At 33.7% G+C, this 20,896-nt stretch overlaps 1 protein-coding gene across 1 annotated transcript; it reads right to left on the bottom strand.

Moving 5' to 3' along the window:
• Positions 1–8,026: 8,026 nt before the first annotated feature.
• On the bottom strand, positions 8,027–18,949 carry LOC145580088 (fatty acid hydroperoxide lyase, chloroplastic-like). The gene is made up of 2 exons (XM_081637429.1): positions 18,387–18,949; positions 8,027–9,149 (listed from the first exon to the last, which is right to left on the bottom strand). Exons 1-2 carry the CDS (start codon positions 18,816–18,818, stop codon positions 8,109–8,111), a joined length of 1,473 nt encoding a protein of 490 aa, XP_081493555.1. The 5' UTR covers positions 18,819–18,949; the 3' UTR covers positions 8,027–8,108.
• Positions 18,950–20,896: the final 1,947 nt, after the last annotated feature.

The following is a 20,896-nucleotide window of genomic DNA, read 5'->3' as shown; positions in this document are numbered from 1 at the left end:
TTTGATACTATCTCTCAAGGTGTAAGGATTAACTCATCCTAGGCTATCTCAATTGTTGACTCAATGATGAAAGTATTTGGGTAACTTAGGCACGGAGGCTAAGCACTTCATACTTTGTGATGCAATGATGAGTGATGAGTGATTTTGTTATGACAAAGTATGCTTCAATGTTGTGTTAAGATTTCATGACAAAGGGTTCCTAAGGGAAGGACTATTTGGTCATGTATCTGTGATGTGTGTGAAAGTAACACTAAGGTTAGGCCGCAAGGGCTAACGATGGAAAAATATATTGAAAAGAGTCAAATGGTGGTGACTCTTAGGCTGGGTAGGCTAATAATGTAAGGATCAAGCCCCCAAGTCTAGCTCTAAATGAATAGGGATGAGCATTGGAGATCCTCTGATATGATCATGGCGTGAGTGTGTGAATGTGAATATGAATGAATGTTTATTACGGCCGCACCCCTTTGTGAGGTTGCCTACGTATCCATTGGGAATCAGGCCGAACGTAGCTCTAGCCGAACCTCGCACAAGTATGTGTATACCTCAAAGAGGTCTTTTAAGTGTTGTAACGTGGTTAGGTTAAAGGTTGAAGAAGAAAGGGATAAAGGCTCAAGACCCTAGATAAGCCCCTAAGGTGTGCAACCTTGCTTTTGAATCTTTGTATTATTATGCTTGAGGTTTCTCACTTTAGAGCTCTTTCTTTTTTTATTTTTGCTCTCTTTTTTTTGCTTTTGCATTTTTTTTTAATTTTGAACCTTTTTTGATAAGTGTGGGCAATCCCGATCATACGGTCTATCACTCACTTGGCATTCATGTTTCTCAGGCACGGTACCGAGCACTCGATAAGAGACGCAATCTGAGACATGTTCATATCAAGGACATGTTCATGTCAAAGACATTGGAACACTTGTCCTTTTGTACACTTTTATTTATTTTTTGGTTATTTTTGCTATTTTAATCTTTCGAAGTCACTCAAGCTTTTAAAATTGCATAAGTTGCACACTGTTCCATCCCAAGGTTAGGTAGATGTGGGTTGAAGAAAGAAAGGTTTATCGTTAGACGAGGCTCAAAGTGGTTTATCAAGAAAAGATTGTTTATTTGAAGGGTGAAAGGTGATATGATATGGCTACAAGGGGTGCCTCTAATCATAAGTATACCTTGTGCTTAGTTTGACATGGATTTTATTTTTTATTTTTTTTTATTTTTTATTTTTAATAAATGCAATGCGATAATCATATGCAAGGAAATAAATGCTCATTTTATTAAAGGGAAAAGAAAGATCCTACAAAATAAATCTAATGAAAAACAAAGGGTGCCTATGCTAGACTTATTTGGGGAAAGGAGGAACAAAAAAGATAGAAAAAGAGGTCACGAGATCTTGTTGTTGAAGCTCGGCTTGTGTCTTTTGCTTGATCATCACCCAGTCTTCTTGCTAGCTAGAGGCAATGGGATTTTATTTGCTTTTATGAGGTCTTGAATGAGATTTTGAAACCTGTAGCATTCATCAGTGGTGTGACCATTTCCTTGATGGTACTTGCAATAAGAATTGGGATCCCATCTCGAAAATCGCTTTTCTGGTGTTGGATCCTTGGTAGGGCCAATAGGTTTGATTAATCCTCGATCATAGAGATGATCGAAAGCAACATCATAGGTCATTCCAATGGGTGTGAGTTCTCTTTTGGGTTTCTTTTTAGATCCTTGATTACCCATGGCTAAGACACCGTTATGGTCAAAGGTACTAACATTGTTACTAGAGTGGGCGTTTTCGGAAGAAGAAGGATTGTCGTTCTTCTTTCCTTTCCAGCCACTGTGGTTACTATTGTTAGTAGCTTTTTGCTTTGCGAGGTCATCTTCGATTTCGATACCGATGTCATAGACGGCCTTGAAAGTATTCAAATTATGTTGATATTTTAAATCCTTCGAATACTTCTCTTGGAGATTCTTGATAAACATCCTTACAGATTCTTTTTCGGTGGGCACCTCAATCATCTTAGCGGAAGTTTCCCTCCACTTATTAAAGAAAGAAGTAAAGCCTTCATTCTCTTTTTGTCTTAACATCTCAAGTTTTCTATAGTCGGTTTTGACTTGAATATTACACTTATATCTGTCAATGAAAGCGTTTTTTATTCCATCCCAAGTGGAGGTTTTCTCTTTATCAAGAGAAAAGAACCAATGTTGACAAACGGTTTCTAAAGACATTGAGAATAAAGAGTGAAAAATATTCTTATCAATCCCCTTAATGTTCATTATAGTTTCAAAGGCCCTTAAGTGAAAGTAAGGATTGTCCGTTGGCTGGAACTTAGGGATGTCATTGGCATTGAACTTCTGCGGAAGAAGCTCCTTGTCCACTGAGACCCCTTGTGAGCTAATGCCCTGGAATCTATAGTCATTGGATATTTTGCTCAAGCTTTCTTGCATGAGCTCCATTTGTTGTTGTTTCACAGGGTCATTAATTTGAAGGGTTAAAGCCTTCAACACCTCAGTCACATTAGCCATTTGCTTCTTAAGCTCATTGACTTCTTCTTGACTTGCCATTGTCTTCTTAGCTTTTCTCTTTTGACGAATCGGTTTATCAAAAAGTTGAACTTGAACAAAGGTGTTTTCCTTGATTAATCGCCCTTCTATCCTTGACCAAGTACTGTGGAAAGGGAAATTAGGGATAAGTTTTTTTTATTTTTATTTATTTTGACTCAAACTCTGTTCATCATGGAAGAGAATGTGGAAGAGAATGGGAATAGATTGGACCCCCCACTCGAATGACGGAAAAACGACTCATGCATGAACCTAAGACATGGTCATGGTGACATATACAAAGTGTGTGCTAAGAATAGTGAGTGTAGGTGACATGTTAAGACTTGTATCATGACCATGTGACTAGACTCGAACAAAGACTAAGTTAAAACCTCATGTATGTGCATTAAACTAGACAGGTTGTAGTATTTTAGTCATAACTCTTGATCTGTGACTCTGATTGGGACGAAACCAATGCCAAATTAAAGATAAAACTCGGGGCTACACATCCATAGGTTGTACGACTCGTAGCTCTTCCTAGAACTCCGGTTATGACCAAAACAAGTTGACCCTTGTGCAGTATGCGGGAATAAAATTCCGGGTTGACTCAAAGGAACTATGACTCAATTTTAGACATATTTATTAGCTCAAATTAATTAAGCAAAGTCTTTTAGTCCTTAATTAGTTCATTTAGTCTTAATCACAAGTCAAACAAACAGTTAGTGTAAACACACATAGATTATGCACCAGCAAAGAATGCACAAGTAGTCAAGTAGTCACAATATGATGCAATGAGTTTGCAACCTAACCATGGCTCTAGTTCACTAAAATTCAAGGATATAGGTTAGTCAAAGAGGGTCCATGTTTATGAGTCCGGATGCACCGCGCGGAAGCCTTAACTTTGGAAGGGTTGGCGCGTGTGGATGGGACCCCCCGAGTTAAACTCGCTTCCATGGTTTGGTGAATTCAACATTCTCGGATGTACCCTTTTTTGCTCAGAGCGTTCAATCGGGTAGATGGAGCATGAATTCCCAGAGGGTTATGTCCATATGTAGAACACATATGGGTTTCAGAAAAGAGAAAAAAACTCAATCAGGAAGTAGAATCGAGCCAACAGTGCTAGAACCAGTCAAAACAAGAAGGCAGAGTTTTGGCTCGGTATTGGAAGAACTTGGCGCCAGACAACAGAGTCTGTCGCCAGAAAATAACTCCGTCGCCAGACGAAAAGGTTGTCGCCAGGCGACGAGGCCATTTTTCAGGCGACGCACTCTGTTTTCTAGACTCTAGTTCCTACATGCCTCAACAACTTTTTGTGTTCTTAGAATTTTCTAGTTTTCGCAGTATTATTTCGATTCTAGTTGTGAAAGATATTTCTCAAATTTCCTACGTGTAAAAATCTTATGTTTTTAACTCATTACGGATGATCTTTCCAATGAGAACCTTTTTTATGCTTATGCCAATAATGTCAATCAAAATTACGCACATGAAATACTTAGAACTTTTCGAGTCTCATCCACTCATTCTAAATCATTGCCAAAATAAATTTCAGGAATTAAAATAGAAATCATCCCCAGTGGAGTCGCCAAAAACTGTAGGGAATATTTCAAGCCATCCCACACTTGAGCCCCACTATGATCATACACTTAAGCATGGTGGCGACCAAAGAGAAGGAAGCTAGAGCAAAAGAGTCGCCAACAATTTTTAGGAACTTGTAAACCGTTCACAGAGTGAAGGTTACACCCCTTAACGATCCAGGAGATCGTTAACTCCAATAGGTCTGGAACCAAGACTGGAAGTTCAGGGATGAAGATACGAATCCAATCTAAAAGAGAAAGAACTCGCCCTAATAATAAGCCTCTACTTTATTCTTCTCGTATTCATGTGCGCTTTCTGACTAACATACAACCATTAGATTAACCCTAAACCTGCTTATCTATGTTGGTTGAACATTAATGCACAAACAAATCTATTATTGGCGATCACTTGAATTATAATCATATTAGCCTAAACAAGATTATTAATTATCTTATTAAGCGCGATTACAAGTACAAATTCCCTTTAATCTTGCAAGAGAGGGGGTGATCAAGCAATAACAATAATATAAACATAATATCAAGCAACATAATAACAATCATCATCATAATCTCAATCTCAAAGCATTATAATATTAGCAAGATCCTAGGCATGATACTAACAAGATTAATAACAAACCCTACCATGTCACTAAACATCAAAGATCAAAGCTTTAACCCTAACATGATACTACCATGATATTAAGAAAGAAAATAGGAAGCACCGTAGAAATCATAATTGATATTAGAAATTACCCTAAACATGATACTAGGAAGCAATAAAACATCCTCACATGATACTAGGAATCAAAATAATAATCTAAGCATAATTTCTATATCATAATATCAATTAAACAATTAAATTACTTACTTGGATGCCTCGTATCTCTTTCTAATAACAAAATACACAAGTTAGTAACTTCAAGGTACAGTATTAAAACAAACAATTAAATTAAATAATTGAAATAGAGATTTGGGACCAAACCCTCAGAAATATCAAACCTTTCACGTCTAGGGCGAAGGCAACTTCGAACTTGGCTAGGTGTGTCTAGAACTAATGTATGAGGAATTGTGTTTGAGAGAAGGCTTAGAAAAAAGAATAGAGAGAAGGAATGCTTCTAGCTTAGAGAGAGAGAGGAATGATTGTTGTTTGTAGATGATTGAAAACGGAGGTCCAGGGACCCTATTTATACGAAAATAGTTCGGAATTGATAGAAACAAATCAGAGTTCGAAAAGGAATAAAACACGCTTCTGTCGCCAACGACAGGGCTTGTCGCCAGGCGACGAAACTGTCGTTTGGCGATACAGAAGGTTTTCCACACGTTTTCAACGTCGAATCTATTTTTTGATAAAATCAAGTCGTAAAATCCGTACGAAGAGTAAAATCGTAATTTCATTTAAAACACTTCTTTTATTCCAAATAAAACTCATAAAACATAATTATCAATCCTAATTCCTTTAGGATTCAAAAGAACCTCCTAGAAGATTCTAGAAGACTATAATCAATCCTAATTGCATTAGGAATGATAATTCATAATAGGCTCTCCTCTAGATCATTGGGCTGCATATAAGAACCAAATCGGGCCCAGTTTAGTATTTTAGCCATAACTTCCTCATTACTCATCGGAATTGGGCTTATAATATATCGTTTGAAAGTTCTTTTCGAGTCCAATCCAACTACACCATTATTGGACCCTTTTCATGGACCAAACTAAACTGGATTGGGTATTTTCATAAAATAGAGCAGGTTTTTGTAAACAGAAAGAAAGATTTTTTAATAAAAACTAACCACAACATTAGACTTTCCACACTTTCACCTCATTCGGTTATGATTCGACGCGAAAAGCATTCATCACTGGGTTTTGTTTTGGGGAGACACATTTGGGTGTCTACATGGGGTTACTCACCATTGTAGGAAAAATAAAGGAGTGACTCAAGATAGTGGAATATGATGGGAGGGGAAAAAGTAGGGAAGAGAAAGTTGTGAGCCACCCCACCATTGTGGATGCTCTAAGAGTTTGTAGTAGTCTTCTTAGAAGTCCTTATATGTTAACTAGTTCGTATATCCAAGTTTCAGTACTAAAGTGTTTTCGATATTTTTATTTTGTCTATTTACCTTATATTTGACTGTTAAGAGCCAAAATGACTCCAAAATCTTAACTAAGAAATTTTCTTGAATTGACAATTGTGACACACAAATTGAGATATTTCATATACTAAGGTATTTTTTTGGAAACTGACTCATTTCTAGTAATTACTAGGTTAGGTTCCGTGCCATGCACGGTAACTTTAAATAACTATTCTTTAATTAACATTATATTTAATTATAAAAAAATTAAATATGGCTAAGTTATTAATTTGTTTAATGAATTTATTATGAAAGTCTATTATTAGCGAAATAGATATTTTAAAATGCGTATGTATGCATATTTATATATATTTTACCAACAAATTGATATCGTTTCTTCTTGTTAACTAAATAAAAATCTTAACAACTTATATTTAATCCATAAATAGATTTTTTTTTTTGCACACTATTATTATATTCATTCTCTCTTATGTATGTTGCTTTTTTTTTTCTCAATAATCGATTGACTTAAAATATGTTTTTCACATCTCTCTTTGCAAGCTTTTCATACATGATTAAATACATAAATCTTTTTTTTTTTTAAAAAAAAAAAAAAAAAAAAAGAAAAGAAACTTTGTTTTATTAATGGTAGAGTAGTACGTAAGTCTATGTATGTCATAAATTATGTTAAGAGGTTATGATATCAATATATATTTGGAAGGATACATTAAATCTTTTTTAAACTTTTTATTTTAAAGGAAAATCTTTTGTATAAGATTTATTTCCTATATAGGTATTACAAAAAAACAATAAAAAAAAAATACTAAGGAACGTATCGGAAGATGACACATGTCTTTGCTGGTGTATCTTTTAGTACATAGTTATCAATGATTGATTGATTGAATAATTGATTGATGATTTGTTATTTTGACCTCAGATTATATTGGATTCTCAAGGGCCAAAATACTAGACCAGACAATCCTAACCTAAAACCGATGACCCAACATATATGACCCAACCTATGACCCGAAATCGACCCAAAATTGACTCAAAACCTGAAATCTACCCAACCCGAAGTGGACTTGACCCAATCTTGACTTGATACCCAAAGTTGGCTCAACTGTACCCGATCCGATCTTGACCCGACCCAAACATGACCCGCTATATGAACCCAAAAATTCACCCGACTTGAACTAACCCGACCCAATTGATCCAACTATACCCAAACTTGACCTGACCCGACATGATCATATATTGACCCAAATTAACCCAAGTAATAGTTGACCCAAAATGACCCGATCCAAGTATACAAAAGACCCCCTAAAACTTTAGTCAAGTAATGTTCCTGACGTTAAATCAAGAAAGATTTAAAAAAAGTAATGAGTGGACCCACAAACAATTTTCCTTAACTGAAACTATCTATGAAATAGTGGTAAAAAAAAAATAAAAAATTAAAGCAAGTAAAATATAATTTAAAAAAAAAAATAACTATGGTAGATAAATACAAAATACTACGGAGTATTGTTTTTTAAGATGGCATATTTATGACTAAAAGTCCAAAATAACATATTAAATGACCTAATGAAACGTTTATTAAATGTCCCAATATGAAAATGCCTAAAATATATACAATGATGTGTTTTGAACAAATTAAATATATAATCAGATACATATGATACTAAACCCATTTTAATTCTAAAGATTAGGAACCAATTTGACCGATTCAAGTTCTAGTTCCCTTTCCTAGATATTTGACCGGGTACTAGTTATGCTCACCCCTTATTCTCACAACTAGGTAAATACACTTTTTCACACAAACACATTAAATGAAGTGCTACAAGTTACAAATCAATAATAAAAACAACTTGTCTATGCATGGCTTGAACTTTTGAAGCTCTTATTTATACTGGTGATTCCAACACCAAATTCACATGTAATACTTTGTTCTTTTATATTTTCACTTAGCTTTCTCTACCCCAGTAATCGAGCCCGATGAATCGATCGATATCGAATCGTATCGTAAGAAAAAGTGTGCCAAAAACAGGCATGCTGTTAGAGGAACATAATCTCTAGCAGCACATTGCTTATTACTTGCATCAGATTTCCCTGTTTGTGGTCCATTTGACCAAAACAAGTAGTTCAACAATTCAGCACCTTTGTCACCCGTAAATCGATCCGGTACGAATGTTTCCGGGTCATCGAAGATCTTCGGATCCCTCATTACAATCGTTTGATACCCACAAAGTAACTCACCCTTCTTAACCGCGAACCTTGAATCGTATGTTTGTAATTCAAAATCCTTCCTAGCACGTCCAAACTGTAGTGGTACGGGTGGCTGAAATCGTAGTGTTTCGTACACGAATGATGCCACGTTAGGCATGTCTTGGACTGCACTAAAGCTCAACAATGAAGGGGAGGTACATTTTTCCCTTACTTCTTTCCTTAGGGTATTTTGAATTTCGCCGTTGTTTAACCCTAGATTGTTAACCAAGGCAGGTAAAAACCGCGAAAATCCACCAAATGCATTAAACCCTATAATGAATAACAAGTTATGTATTGCTTCTTGTTCAGTCAACCCAAACTCCGTCTTGCCTCGTTGAATAACTTCTTGCGCTTCCTTAGACACGAAGCTTACGAGCTTGTTATAGTCCCCTTTAACCAAGAAAAAAGGGTATGTCCAAGAATGTAAGAAGATTTCTTCAAGAGGTTGGAATAAGTTTATGTTGACTATCGGAAGGAGTTGTATAGCAAGCCATTTATCAATCATAACATGGCCTGTTTCGGCGAGTTCTGGTGAGTAGTTTGCAGGGTCGGCTCTAAGCATTCCTTGTGCAAGGAAGTTGAATAGGCACTTCTGTAACGGGTTTAACACGTTGGCATTGCCATCTTTGGAGATCGATTGTTCGACCGTGTTCCACATGATTTCTAAGTTTGATAACAGTGAAGACACCCATACTCCTGAGCTTTTCCTTAGAATATCTGTTGTAAAGTTCTTAATCTGTTCACATCAACAAAATATTAAATATATCAGCAACATGTAAGTAAATGTTTTAATTTGTTAATCACTCTGTCTCTTAATGTTTACACCATTTGACCCAAAAAGCTATCACATAAAGGGAGTAGTAACTAGACTTTTAATGACTTAAACTAATACAAAGTAAGATACTTCACTACTTAAGGATACAAATATCTCGTTATAATTTTCAGTTTATACGATGACATCTTTAATAAGTTGTATCACGAGTTTAATAAATAAATATATAAAGAGTGCCATGAAACAAATAAAAAGGAATGTAGTAAATTATTTAAATAGTTCTTTTTTTTTAATTAAAAAAAATAAAAATAAAAAATTAAATATTTCTCGTACACGAGTAACATTTTGAAACTTAAATTAAAAATGTGGAGTGGATACATTCATATTGAAACTTAAATTAAAAATGTGGAGTGGATAATAATAAATAAAAGATAGCGGGTTATATATAAGCAGTAAATATACTTTTTAAAATGGAATTAAGTTGGGAATTATGACAAAATTACTTGCAGATCGGTGTAATTAATGTTAGTTTATCCTAATATATTTCCTTTTTAGCTTCTTATAAATAGCACTTAGGGCTATGTTTATCTTTTTTTCATAATTAAAAGTAGGGCATGTTCACATTTACTGAACTGAGCTGAATTGAATTGATTGAAGCTGAATTGAACTGAACTGATTGGAACTGAACTGAACTGAGTTGAAATGAATATTTTATGAAAGAGGGAAATTAGGAGCTGAACTAAACTGAACTGATTAGAGCTGAACTGAACTGAAATTAAGTAAATGTGAACAGGCCCGCAGGTTAAAAAAATTTATAAAAACTTTTAGTATTGTAAAAGACTGTTTTATTTATTTCAAGTATAAATTACAATTAAAGTAAGTTTTTTATAAGATCTGATAAGTTCAGATAAATTTAAATAAGTTCAAATAAATTCACATAAAATAAGATAAGTTTAAATAAGTACAAATACCTTTTTAGCTTTTCGCTAAAGCATGATAGTAACAAAACACAAGGGCCACATCCATATGAAAAGTCAGCCCATTTTTTGGAGTAACATTCACCCCAACATTATTGATTTATTGGCCATAATCCATATCAAAACATTTTGTACCACATGAAAAAAACGTAACATGCACACAACGTACAACGTTAATTTTAAATTGAAACGTTTGTAGTTTCGTTTAGTCGCACATTTTATCTCTATTATATAAGCCTGTAGTGTGCAATTAAAAAAAAAAAAAATAAATAAAAAATAAAAAATAAAAAAAAAAAAATCTTAATATCCTTCTAAGCTTATACAAGTACTGTAATATTGAATAAAAAGGGCAAGATCATATCTTCATTTATCAATCTTAGTATTTACAAATTAGTAATTATCTCATGAACTTTTTAAAATATACTTGTAAATTTGATTATTTCTCTCTTTTGGTGTACGAAGGTATAAATTATCCATCTTCTCTACTTTTACTTCACTATCTCGCAATCAAATATTAAATAAGCTCATGGCTAATCATGTGACAAACTTCTCTAAGCATTTATGTTCTAACTATCCTTGAGTTTATTGAAGTTATTTATTTTTTTTAAGAAAATTATAGATTCTTTAGTATATTTGAGGTTGAATTATTAGGCTATGTATTCACCTTATTTTTGTTGAATTTAAATTATTTTTGCTGCATTGAATTTTTTCTTTTGCTAAATGAAAATATTTATACTAAACTGAAATTAATTTTTATTAAATTAAAATAACTTTACTGGATTTAAATTATTCTTATTTTCTCTTTGATATTTATTTTTTAAAGTTACTGAATTTTATTCATTATTAAAAATTATTTATTTTGAAATTTATATTAAACTAAAATAAGTTTTACTAAACTTAACTTTTTTTTTTTTTTTTTTTTTTTTTGGGAAGTGAAGAGGTTAGCGTCACTATACTTTTCTATATGTGATTGAGTTTCTTAACTTGTTTGAGTAAAAAAAACCCCTAATCATACATAATTAAAATAAACAATTAAACACACATCATCTATCAAGTCACCAGTCACGATTCTTCAATTAATGTATTTCCTTTTAATCTTTTAGCAATTTGGGCATATTTGCATTTTTTGTAATGATTGTATACTTTATTTACTTGATTAGTATCACCATATTTTTGCCAAATGTGTTCCACTAAACCGCTTTTAATTGAACATGAGTGTTTCTATCACATACGGACATTCTTCTCTGGACATACGTGTCGAAATCAGCGTTAAGCGGACGGCCAACATTGAATTCAAAAGGCTCGTTGTTGTTAACTGTAGCAATTATAGTTGGTCTTGTAATTTGCGGGCGATCTTGTTCATAGTACCTTCTTAAAACTTCGGCCCGAGTATAGTTGTGTCGTTCATCTTCGACAATCATGTTGTGCATAATGATACAAGCTTTCATTATGTCACACAAAATGTTTCGTTAAACGCAAGGGAGGGTTGTAGAATGGCAAACCTAGCCTGTAAAACCCCAAAAGCTCGTTCAACGTCCTTCCGAGCCGCAGCTTGTTGATCAGCAAATAATTTATCCTTCTGAAGTTGAGGAAGTGGTATACCTTGAATAAAAGTAGCCCATTTTGGGTAAATGTCGTTTGCTAAGTAATAGCCCAACTTGTATTCATAGTTGTTCACGGAAAAGTGAATTGAAGGTGCCCGGCCATGAAGAACATCATCAAATACCGAAGAACGGTAAAGGACATTAAGATCATTACAAGATCCATGGATTCCAAAGAATGCATGCCAAATCCATAAATCTTGATCTGCAACGGCCTCCAGAATGAGGGTTGCATTTTTATTCTGGCCTGCGTATTGCGCTTTCCAAGCCATAGGACAATTCTTCCACTCCCAATGCATGCAGTCAATGCTACCTATCATACCGGGAAAACCTCGCATTTTATTTTGATACAAGATTCTCCTTAAATCTTCATCTGTGGGACTTCTGAGATATTCGGCTTCAAAATGTGTAATAACCCCTTGACAAAAATGTTGCAATGCCTTCCGAGAGGTTGTTTCGCCAATGCGCTGATACTCATCCACGGCATCCGGAGAGGTACCGTACGCCAACATTCTAATCGCAGTGGTGCATTTCTGCAACGGTGTTAACCCAAGCCTTCCAGCTGCATTCCTATGCTGCTGGAAGAATTGATCCCCCTCGACCACCTTGTTCATAATCCTACAAAACATAGGTCGTTTCATTCGAAATCTACGCCGAAATTGTTTGTCGCTATAAACTAAACTACTCGCAAAGTAATCATTAAATAATTGTACATGCCCCTTTTCCCTATCTCTTCTATCTGTATCCCCTTTAAGCTCCGAAACACATTCAACTTCAGATACGGGTTGGGCTTGTGTTTGGTTATACAAAAAAGTTGGTAGATGGGTTCTGAAAAATTCGTCAACTAAATGATCAAATTCTACGTATTGATCAGAATCAGATGAGCTGGAGGTTGAGCTAATGAAAAACATTGTGTTTGCTTGATACTTATGATATTTTTGATAATTTTGAGCAGTTGGATTATATTGTGTTTGTGTAAATGGTTTCAGTAGTATTTATAAGCATGAACTCTCAATGGGAGGTCAAAAATGTGAATGACAATTCGATGAGTGATTAAATATACTTTTTGACAGAAAAGAATCTTGACTATTCAAAATGCAACAAGACAATTGACATGAATGACACATGACTACTCAAAATACAGTAACACAAGGGACATGAATGAGACATGACCACAAGTGATTATGACTAGTCTTTGCTTACAACAATTCAACTTTCATTACATAAATTAGAAAAATCTAACCTCAAAATACAACTAATTAAAAACAAACTTCACACACCACTAAAATAAAACCTAAATTTTAGTTAAAACTTAAATTTAGAATTATATCACAATACTTAAAGACATACAATCATTTTCTACCGTAGGCTAGTTGAAGTAACTCTTCCTTGTGGGCCTCTTCAGCAGGAGTGAGTGGTGTTTTCCTTCCTAAAAGAGATTGCAGCATATCAAAATTCATCTTCTTCTCTGCTAAATCAACTTATTTTTGTTTCCTCTTTTCCTTTTCTCTATCAAGTTCCAACCGTTGTTGTCTTAAATTTGCCTCCCTTTCTCTAACTTCAGTACACGCCTTTATCTATTCACCGATGCTCAAAATTTCACTATCGGAAGCAACTGCTTTTCCCTTGCGCTTAGCCTTCGTTTTTTTGACACCGTCAGGTCGTGGTAGACCTCCGGACATAATTCTAAAAGTACGGATTTCATTCTCACTCTCCGCCCTAGACCTCTTCCCACTTCCACTACTATCTTCCTCATCATCGGCACCACAACCCTTTCTTTCCTCCTTTGACAGACTCCATCTTAGTTTTGTCCTCCACTTCGGGTCTTTATTAACCATTTCCACTCCATGCGGAAATGCAAAATTATGTTGTGGATTAGAGGAGATATAAAACAACTTGGAAGCATTTTTAATTCGATCAGCTTCGTTGTAACCACTTTCACTTTCAGGAAGTTATCCCGCCTCCTCATAGCAACTAGTCCACTATAGCAAATCAGCTTCCATTCTTCTCCAATGTGTCTCCAAACTCTTCATAGGTCTTGGCGGGAGTATATGCGGTTTCTCCGCTTGAACTTTACAGTAAGCTGCATGAACTTTTCACCAAAGTTCGGATGCCTTTTGGTTTGTACTACGAAGCGCATCATCACTTATTTCTAGGTATAACCCAATTAGAGCTTCATCCTCAGCAACTAACCAAATGCGAATTGCTTTAGCGAGTGGTTGATTGATCGGAATCCTTGGAGGTGCGTGGTGGAGGGTATTGTGGTGTCTCCGGAACAATTTCTTCTTGGCTTACGTCATACTCAGAGTTGCTCCCTTCAGTAACGGGAGGAGTTTGTTGCTCAATATAAGTGTTTTCATTAGGAATTTGTGGAGTTTGTTGATGAACAGAATTTTGCGAAGACGGATTTCCTAATCTTTCTAGGAATAATTGAAAATTGGGACTAGTGATGAAATCATCACCTAAATCAGAAAAATGCTGAGCAAGTTGATAGTAATTAGGGTTGTTGGGATCCATTAAATTGTATAATAAAACAACAACAATAATAAATACTTAAAAAGCACGGATATTATAATTAAAATATCGTTAATAACGTTTTAAAAAAATATTAGAGTACTAAAAAAATTAATCAACAATAATAAACAAAAAAGATAACCTTTTTGAACTTTATATTAGAAAATATAAAATAAATCTTACTAGAATTAAGAGTAAAAATAATATAGAGTGTTTTTGTGATTTTTGAAAGTATACCAAAATATGTCAAAATAGACCTCTATTTGTAGAGAAAAAAAAAATTATAACCGTTGATGATTTTTTTTTAATTATAACTCGGCCAAAATAGCCGTTTACATTAATTACCGTTTTAAAACGGTAATATTATTGTGATTGGGTGTTGTGGCTGACAGGGACGCGTGTCAGCTCCCCACTGGCTGGACTGACGCGCCTCTGTCAGTTTTGGGAGTTAATTTTTTTTTGCTTCTCAACCATCAAAACGACGCATTTTGATGATGGGGTCTTCAGTTCGCTTCCCAAAACGTGTCGTTTTGGGGCGTGGGAAGCAAAAAAAATGGCGTCAGTTGCTAAAGATGAGTGGGGCCCACGCTGTCACTATTCATTCTTAATTTTGCTCATCCTATGAGCAATTTCTAAGTTGCTCATGAGCATTTTACACTTTACTCATTGATGTTGTAACTTTTTACCCAATTTTGCTCATCAATTTTGCTCATGATCAAAAAAATGCTCACTGATGTGAGTGCTCTTATGGAGTACCTAGTACGTAACACAATTTTCTCAAATTTTATAACAAAACTATTTTAAAAGTATATTACAGTGTTTAAAACACTAGGTATTGCCCAATCTTTTAGGAAAATTATAAGGTGAGACCTGAGACCAGATGAAAATTTTTATAATATGATGTGTAGTTGGTGAGAATATATTTAATTGTTAGAAGAAGAGCGAACGAAGTTTTAAAAAAGGAAGGATAGTAAGGTTAGTACTTAGTAGGAGAGAGATTCCATAAATAAAATATTTGTGCAGTAGAGGAAGAGAGAAATAATATTTCATAAAATAATAATGGGTCATTACCAAATAAGAAAATGTTCATTTATTATGTAATGGACATTAATAAAAAGTGTTGTGATTAGGGGTGTCAATCGGTTTTGCGGTTCGGTTTTTGGTTCGGTTTATCGGTTTTCGGTTTACAACGGATCGGTTTTTAACGGGTTGGAATTATTATCGGGTCAGTTCGGATCGGTTTTAAATAATTTCGGGTCGGTTCGGTTAGGTTAGGTTTATTTTTATTACAGTTTCTTTTCGGGTCGGATTCTAATCGGGTCGGGTTATAATTGGTTCGGGTCATAATCGGTTCGAGTTAAAGTCGGTCGGTTTAAAAACGGTGTTTGTCAGTTTAAAGCGGGTTTTTAGTCAAAACATATCGGGTCGGGTTGTAATCGGTTCAGGTCATAATTGGCTCGAGTTGAACATAGTCGATTTGACAACTGGTTTTGCCAGTTTTAAACGGGTTACGTTAACGTATATATCCTAGTATATCCTCACCAATCTATAATTAGTTATTCCAATAGATCACACGGAGTATGAATTAGTTGTTTGCTTTAATTAAGTCCCTTTTCTGTTTAAAGATTTTCAGGATCAAATAATAATAACAAATCTAGAGTTAGCTTTTGATTCAGATTTTTTTAATACAATATAGTGTTCGTCTTTAAGTTACAAGTTGTAAACGATTTGGGTTTATCAGGTTTTTGTTGGGTTTAATCGGTTTCGGTTTACAATGGGTCGGGTTGCTATCGGGTTCGGAAGTACTCGGTTCGGGTTGTTCTCGGTTTCGGGTTGTATCAGTTCGGTTTGATAACGGGTACGGTTCATTAACGGTTCTCAAACATTCGGATCGGTTCAGTTTCAGGTTTTAAATAATCGGGTCGAGTCGGGTCGGTTTACGGTTTTAAAATAACCGGTTTATAGCAGTTCGGTTCCTTTTCGGAACAGTTCGAAACGGTTCGGATTCACCAGTTCGGGTCGATTTTTGACAGTTCTAGTTGTGATTCATATAAATGAAAGGAGTAGTTATAGGTGCATGTGCTGTGTACTTGCGCCTATATTTTCAATTCACACACAAAGTATTAAGGTCAAGTGCCAAAAAATTGTGATCTATTCTATACTCTATATGAAACTAGCTATTTCACTTTATAAGTACAAAAAATCATATTGCTTTTGTTATCTTTATAACTACCATCATTTCTTATTAACCACCAAAAAAAAAAAAAAATTTGGAGGTTTTTTTATTTTTTTATTTTTTATTTTGATGCTTAGAGAGACACAAGGACAAATAATGAGAATCGATCCCAAAATCTCTTGAAATCAGAAGATGAACTGTAAGCACTTGAGCTATCTCATACTCTAACGGAGATGTAGTTTTAATTTTGGGTAGGGGTTTAATACATCTAAGTTTTGATTAGGTAGAGCAAACGGAGTGTGTAGATTTGTGGGACCAAATATTTGGAACCTAACCATATAAAACAATTTTATGCAACATTCCAAAAGCAAAAAAAAAACTGAATGAGTACATTTTTTTTTTAAAGATAGTTCAAACTTGAAAGTGGAGGACCATAAACGTGTTTCGTGTTTTATTGCACAGTAGAGTGGCTATCAAATTTATCAATAAACTCTAATTTATCTCAGTTCTATTATTTTTCAAATGTAGACAATTAGGACAGCTAGCTTGTTAAAAGAAAAGAACGTGCTTTTCCAGCTTTAAATGTAACAAGATTTTCTTGCACGATTTTGCTACTACTATATGTATATTATTGAGATATTTAATGATTCAATATCTATTTTATATACCGCAAATTATTTAATGAAAAATATGAAGATAATATGAATTCCACAAATTATTTAATGAAAAATATGAAGATAATATGAATTCCACAAATTATTTAATGAAGATAATATGGATTCCACAAATCATTTCAAGATATTTTATGAAGGTATTATATCGGTTGGTGTGTGCATGTGGCCGGGGGTGATCCACAGATATTTTATAAACCTGTTATTATTATTACCCCGTATTATTTGAATAGAATAAAATAAAACTATATTTATTTTTTATTTTTTTTCGTTATGGAGAACTCCGTATCAGTTGCTCTTTTACGATAAAATTCCGATACATACCTTGCAATGGGTCAATTTCATTTTAGGGAAATATTGTACGCATGAAAAATTAAAATATAATGTTAAACCACTGTTTTATTGCTTTCTCCTACTTTTTTCAAAATAAATGTTTATACTGAAAAAAAAAATTCCTATTTTCCCTTTTATTTTTATTTATTTATTTATTTTAAATTTTGAGTCGTTTTCAAATAATGTAATTATTGAAAAACGGAAGAACTGTAAATGACAAAATTTCAAACAAGACAAATTCTTATTTGATATTTCTTATTTAAAGGAGAAATTGCATTTTATTTGAAAAGGGAGATTTTTTTACATGTAATTTATTGTGAATATAATTATATGTAGCCGTACTTTATCTTAATTAGAAAGAATGGAGGAAAGTACTTAAAGCCATAGGAATGATTAAAGATTTGAAATTGAGTCTTTGAGCTCAAACTATTCAAAGGTATGGAGCAAACCAAGAACTCCATTTATTTTCGGTTGCATAATGATGTAACATTATGAAATTAATTATGATTGTAAATTTGCAATATAATAATACCAACAAAAAATGTTCTTACAATAGTTTCAATTTAGAACCTTTCTATTGATCACAAGTTCACAACATGTCAACATACACAATCATAACTTTTAAATAAGAACTATGAAAGAGTTACTTTGGCAATCTTAAGACCATGAGACCTCATAGTCTTTGGTTTATAAAGATCAGTGTATAATGTATGTAGACGAAATTTGATCTTAAGTTTTGATTATTTATCAGCTCTAAAACTAGCCTTTTCAACCAAGCTTATATTTTTGAAAGAATATGTTCAAACGCAATTCAATTCATCTAACATAGTTAATTAATATGTAAATCAAGTAGATGATAATATGATACAATTAAAAATAAAGTATGAAACAAAATGTAAATTATCATATAATATAGTTTAATTCCATACCTTAGCATGTTTTTCCTCAGTTGTATCAAGATAAACACCAACCCTCATATCTCCCGTAAACTTTGTACTAGGCATATAATCTCCAACAAGAATGTCCTTCTTTTCAATAATGTTCATATCAAATAGATGAGAGAAAGATGGAACATCTAAGACAGCAATTACTTTTGGATTAACATCAACAAAGAAAGGGAAGCAAGGAGGTATATTTGTCCTAAACACACTACTATTATGTTTCTCCCTTTTTTTCTTAAAGAAAGTGTCTTGCCCTTGGAACCAAAAGTAGTTTAGCCTATCACCAATCGGCCCGAGTAGCGGCAACCCGTAGCTTCCGGGGATGGACCGGAGGGTGAGGTTGCCACCACTCGGTGGAGATGTTGGTGTTATGGTGGTGGGGATTGGGTTTGGGGCTGACATGGTTGATATGGTCAGCATTTTGGACCCTTAAGGTGGTTTGCCTTAGCTTAGCTTGTTGTATCGTTTGTTATTGTGAAGGAGTAGTGGAGTTTGTTGTTTTTTGGGTTTTGGCTAATTTTTTGTATTTGTATTATGGTGTAACACGAATATATGCATAGCATGGGATAGGTTATAATAATGTTATGTGTAGGTGTCCGAGTTAAGTTAATGAGATCTTAAGTGATAAGGCATGGAAAGATATGATTGGACAAGAACGTGGGAAGCTACAAGTTTTCTAGCGAGTTGTACTTCCGCGAGTTGTACTCTGCATTATTCATTACTCTTCATTATTCATTCCATTCCGCAATAATTCACACAATATATTAAACACAAGTTTTTAAAAAAATTGAATGAGTTAATCAATTTACTAAATTATCTAGGGCGTGTATGGGTTGACGTAATAACGCGTTTGTGTGCAACTAGTCAAATTGTCTGTAAAATAACAAAGTATCCCTTATAATACTGACGAAATAACCCTATAACATTAACAAAGTAATAACCCCTAAAATGGCCGGTCATATTGTCACTGTTGATGAAAATGACATTTGATTTGTGAAGGAGTGGATACTATCAATAGAGAAAAGTTACACTCTCGACAGTAAAACATTTTCATTTACAAAATAAGGGAAGATATAGTACATTTCGCTACCCTCTCCTCATCTCTTTTTTCTTTCCTTTTATTCATTTTGACCTTTTAATCCCTTCTATTCAATTTCTCTTTGAATTATTTTAGTAAGAAAACGAACTAAGTTGAAATTGTAATTTTCCTTGAAAATATGTTTTCCACATAAATTCATATATATTTCATTGATAATGCTTTTCCTCAAAATAAGGGCTTGTTTAGTTCACCTTATTTTACTTATATGATTTGATCTGATCTGGTTTAATTATCTGATTTGACCAAGCTTTGAACTTATATGTATAATTAAAATATATATCAAGTGGGGTCTTATTAGATTCGTAATAATATGTAATGTATTAATATGTAATTTTCATAATTTTGTCTATAGCGATAAAAAATATCGAATAAAACGATGATTTGATCCGAACTTATTTCTTCTGATATAAGTAAATAAGTTGAACCAAAAAGCGCCTAAATGGAGCCTTAATGTTAAGTGAGGTAGGCGAGAATTAACTAGGTAAAAGGAAAGTGATGCATCTTAATTAAAACTTTCATTTATAGAAAGTGATGCATGCATGCATCTAAAAACATAGAGGAAGTAAAATATTAACGGTCCCTTACTATATTTATGAGTGCATAATATATTAAGGAATGGACAATACTGAGAGGTGCATTAGTTAAGTTATTGCAAAATAAAGGAGCACAATAGTAAGCAAAATCTGCTCATTTGGTAAAAAAAAAAAAAAAAAAAAAAAAAAAAAAAAAAAAAAAAAAAAAAAAAAAAAAAAAAAAAAAAAAAAAAAAAACTCTTACCTAGCTCATAGATATTCTTGAGGTCTAGGATTTAAATTTTGCTAAGTGAAGTGCTCGGGTGTGAAAATTCCCTTATCTTTCCCCTTTACTCTCAAATGTCTCCATTGGAAATACTAGACTATAAAAGTTGTGAAGGTTAAGAGCTCCAACCAAGTTCATTCTTCAGCCTATTTACAAAAAACCTCTACATTTCAATCGACAAGTATTCAATAATTCATACAATTTCTTTTTATTTGTCCCATATTGAAGTGTACTTTTGAGATTTCTTCATTGCTCTATTTGGTTAAATTTCTTACAACCCACATGTCCTCTCTCATCTCATCAACCTCACTTCCAATCTTATGTGTATAATTTTTGTATTATTTCTAATAAATGAACTTTACTCCATGGGGTAATAAAAAAAAGGGATATGGGGAGTAAATAGGCATATCACATATGAGATACAATGAGACACTCTATGTTCCAAAAAAAAAAAAAATGATAAAGCACACGTCAATTAGATTTCCTAGCCCGAAAATACTTGGGGTTGGGAGAATTTTTGGCTTGAAATTCAGGCTAAGTCTAACTTGATTTTCAAAAAAATATACGGGTTTAGACAACCTGAAAAACTAATTTCTAATTA

Source organism: Chenopodium album, chromosome 14 (assembly GCF_948465745.1).
Source record: "Chenopodium album chromosome 14, dcCheAlbu1.1, whole genome shotgun sequence".
Lineage (NCBI taxonomy): Eukaryota > Viridiplantae > Streptophyta > Magnoliopsida > Caryophyllales > Amaranthaceae > Chenopodium > Chenopodium album.
The sequence above is the reverse complement of the archived record's forward strand: the minus strand, read 5'-3'. Positions and strand labels throughout refer to the sequence as shown.

Coding starts and splice junctions, on each gene's coding strand:
- LOC145580088 (XM_081637429.1), bottom strand. CDS start 18,818: ATGCTGACCATATCAACCATGTCAGCCCCAAACCCAATCCCCACCACC. Junction 9,150..18,386: donor CTGAGGAAAAACATGCTAAG/GTATGGAATTAA, acceptor TGATGTGAACAG/ATTAAGAACTTTACAACAGA.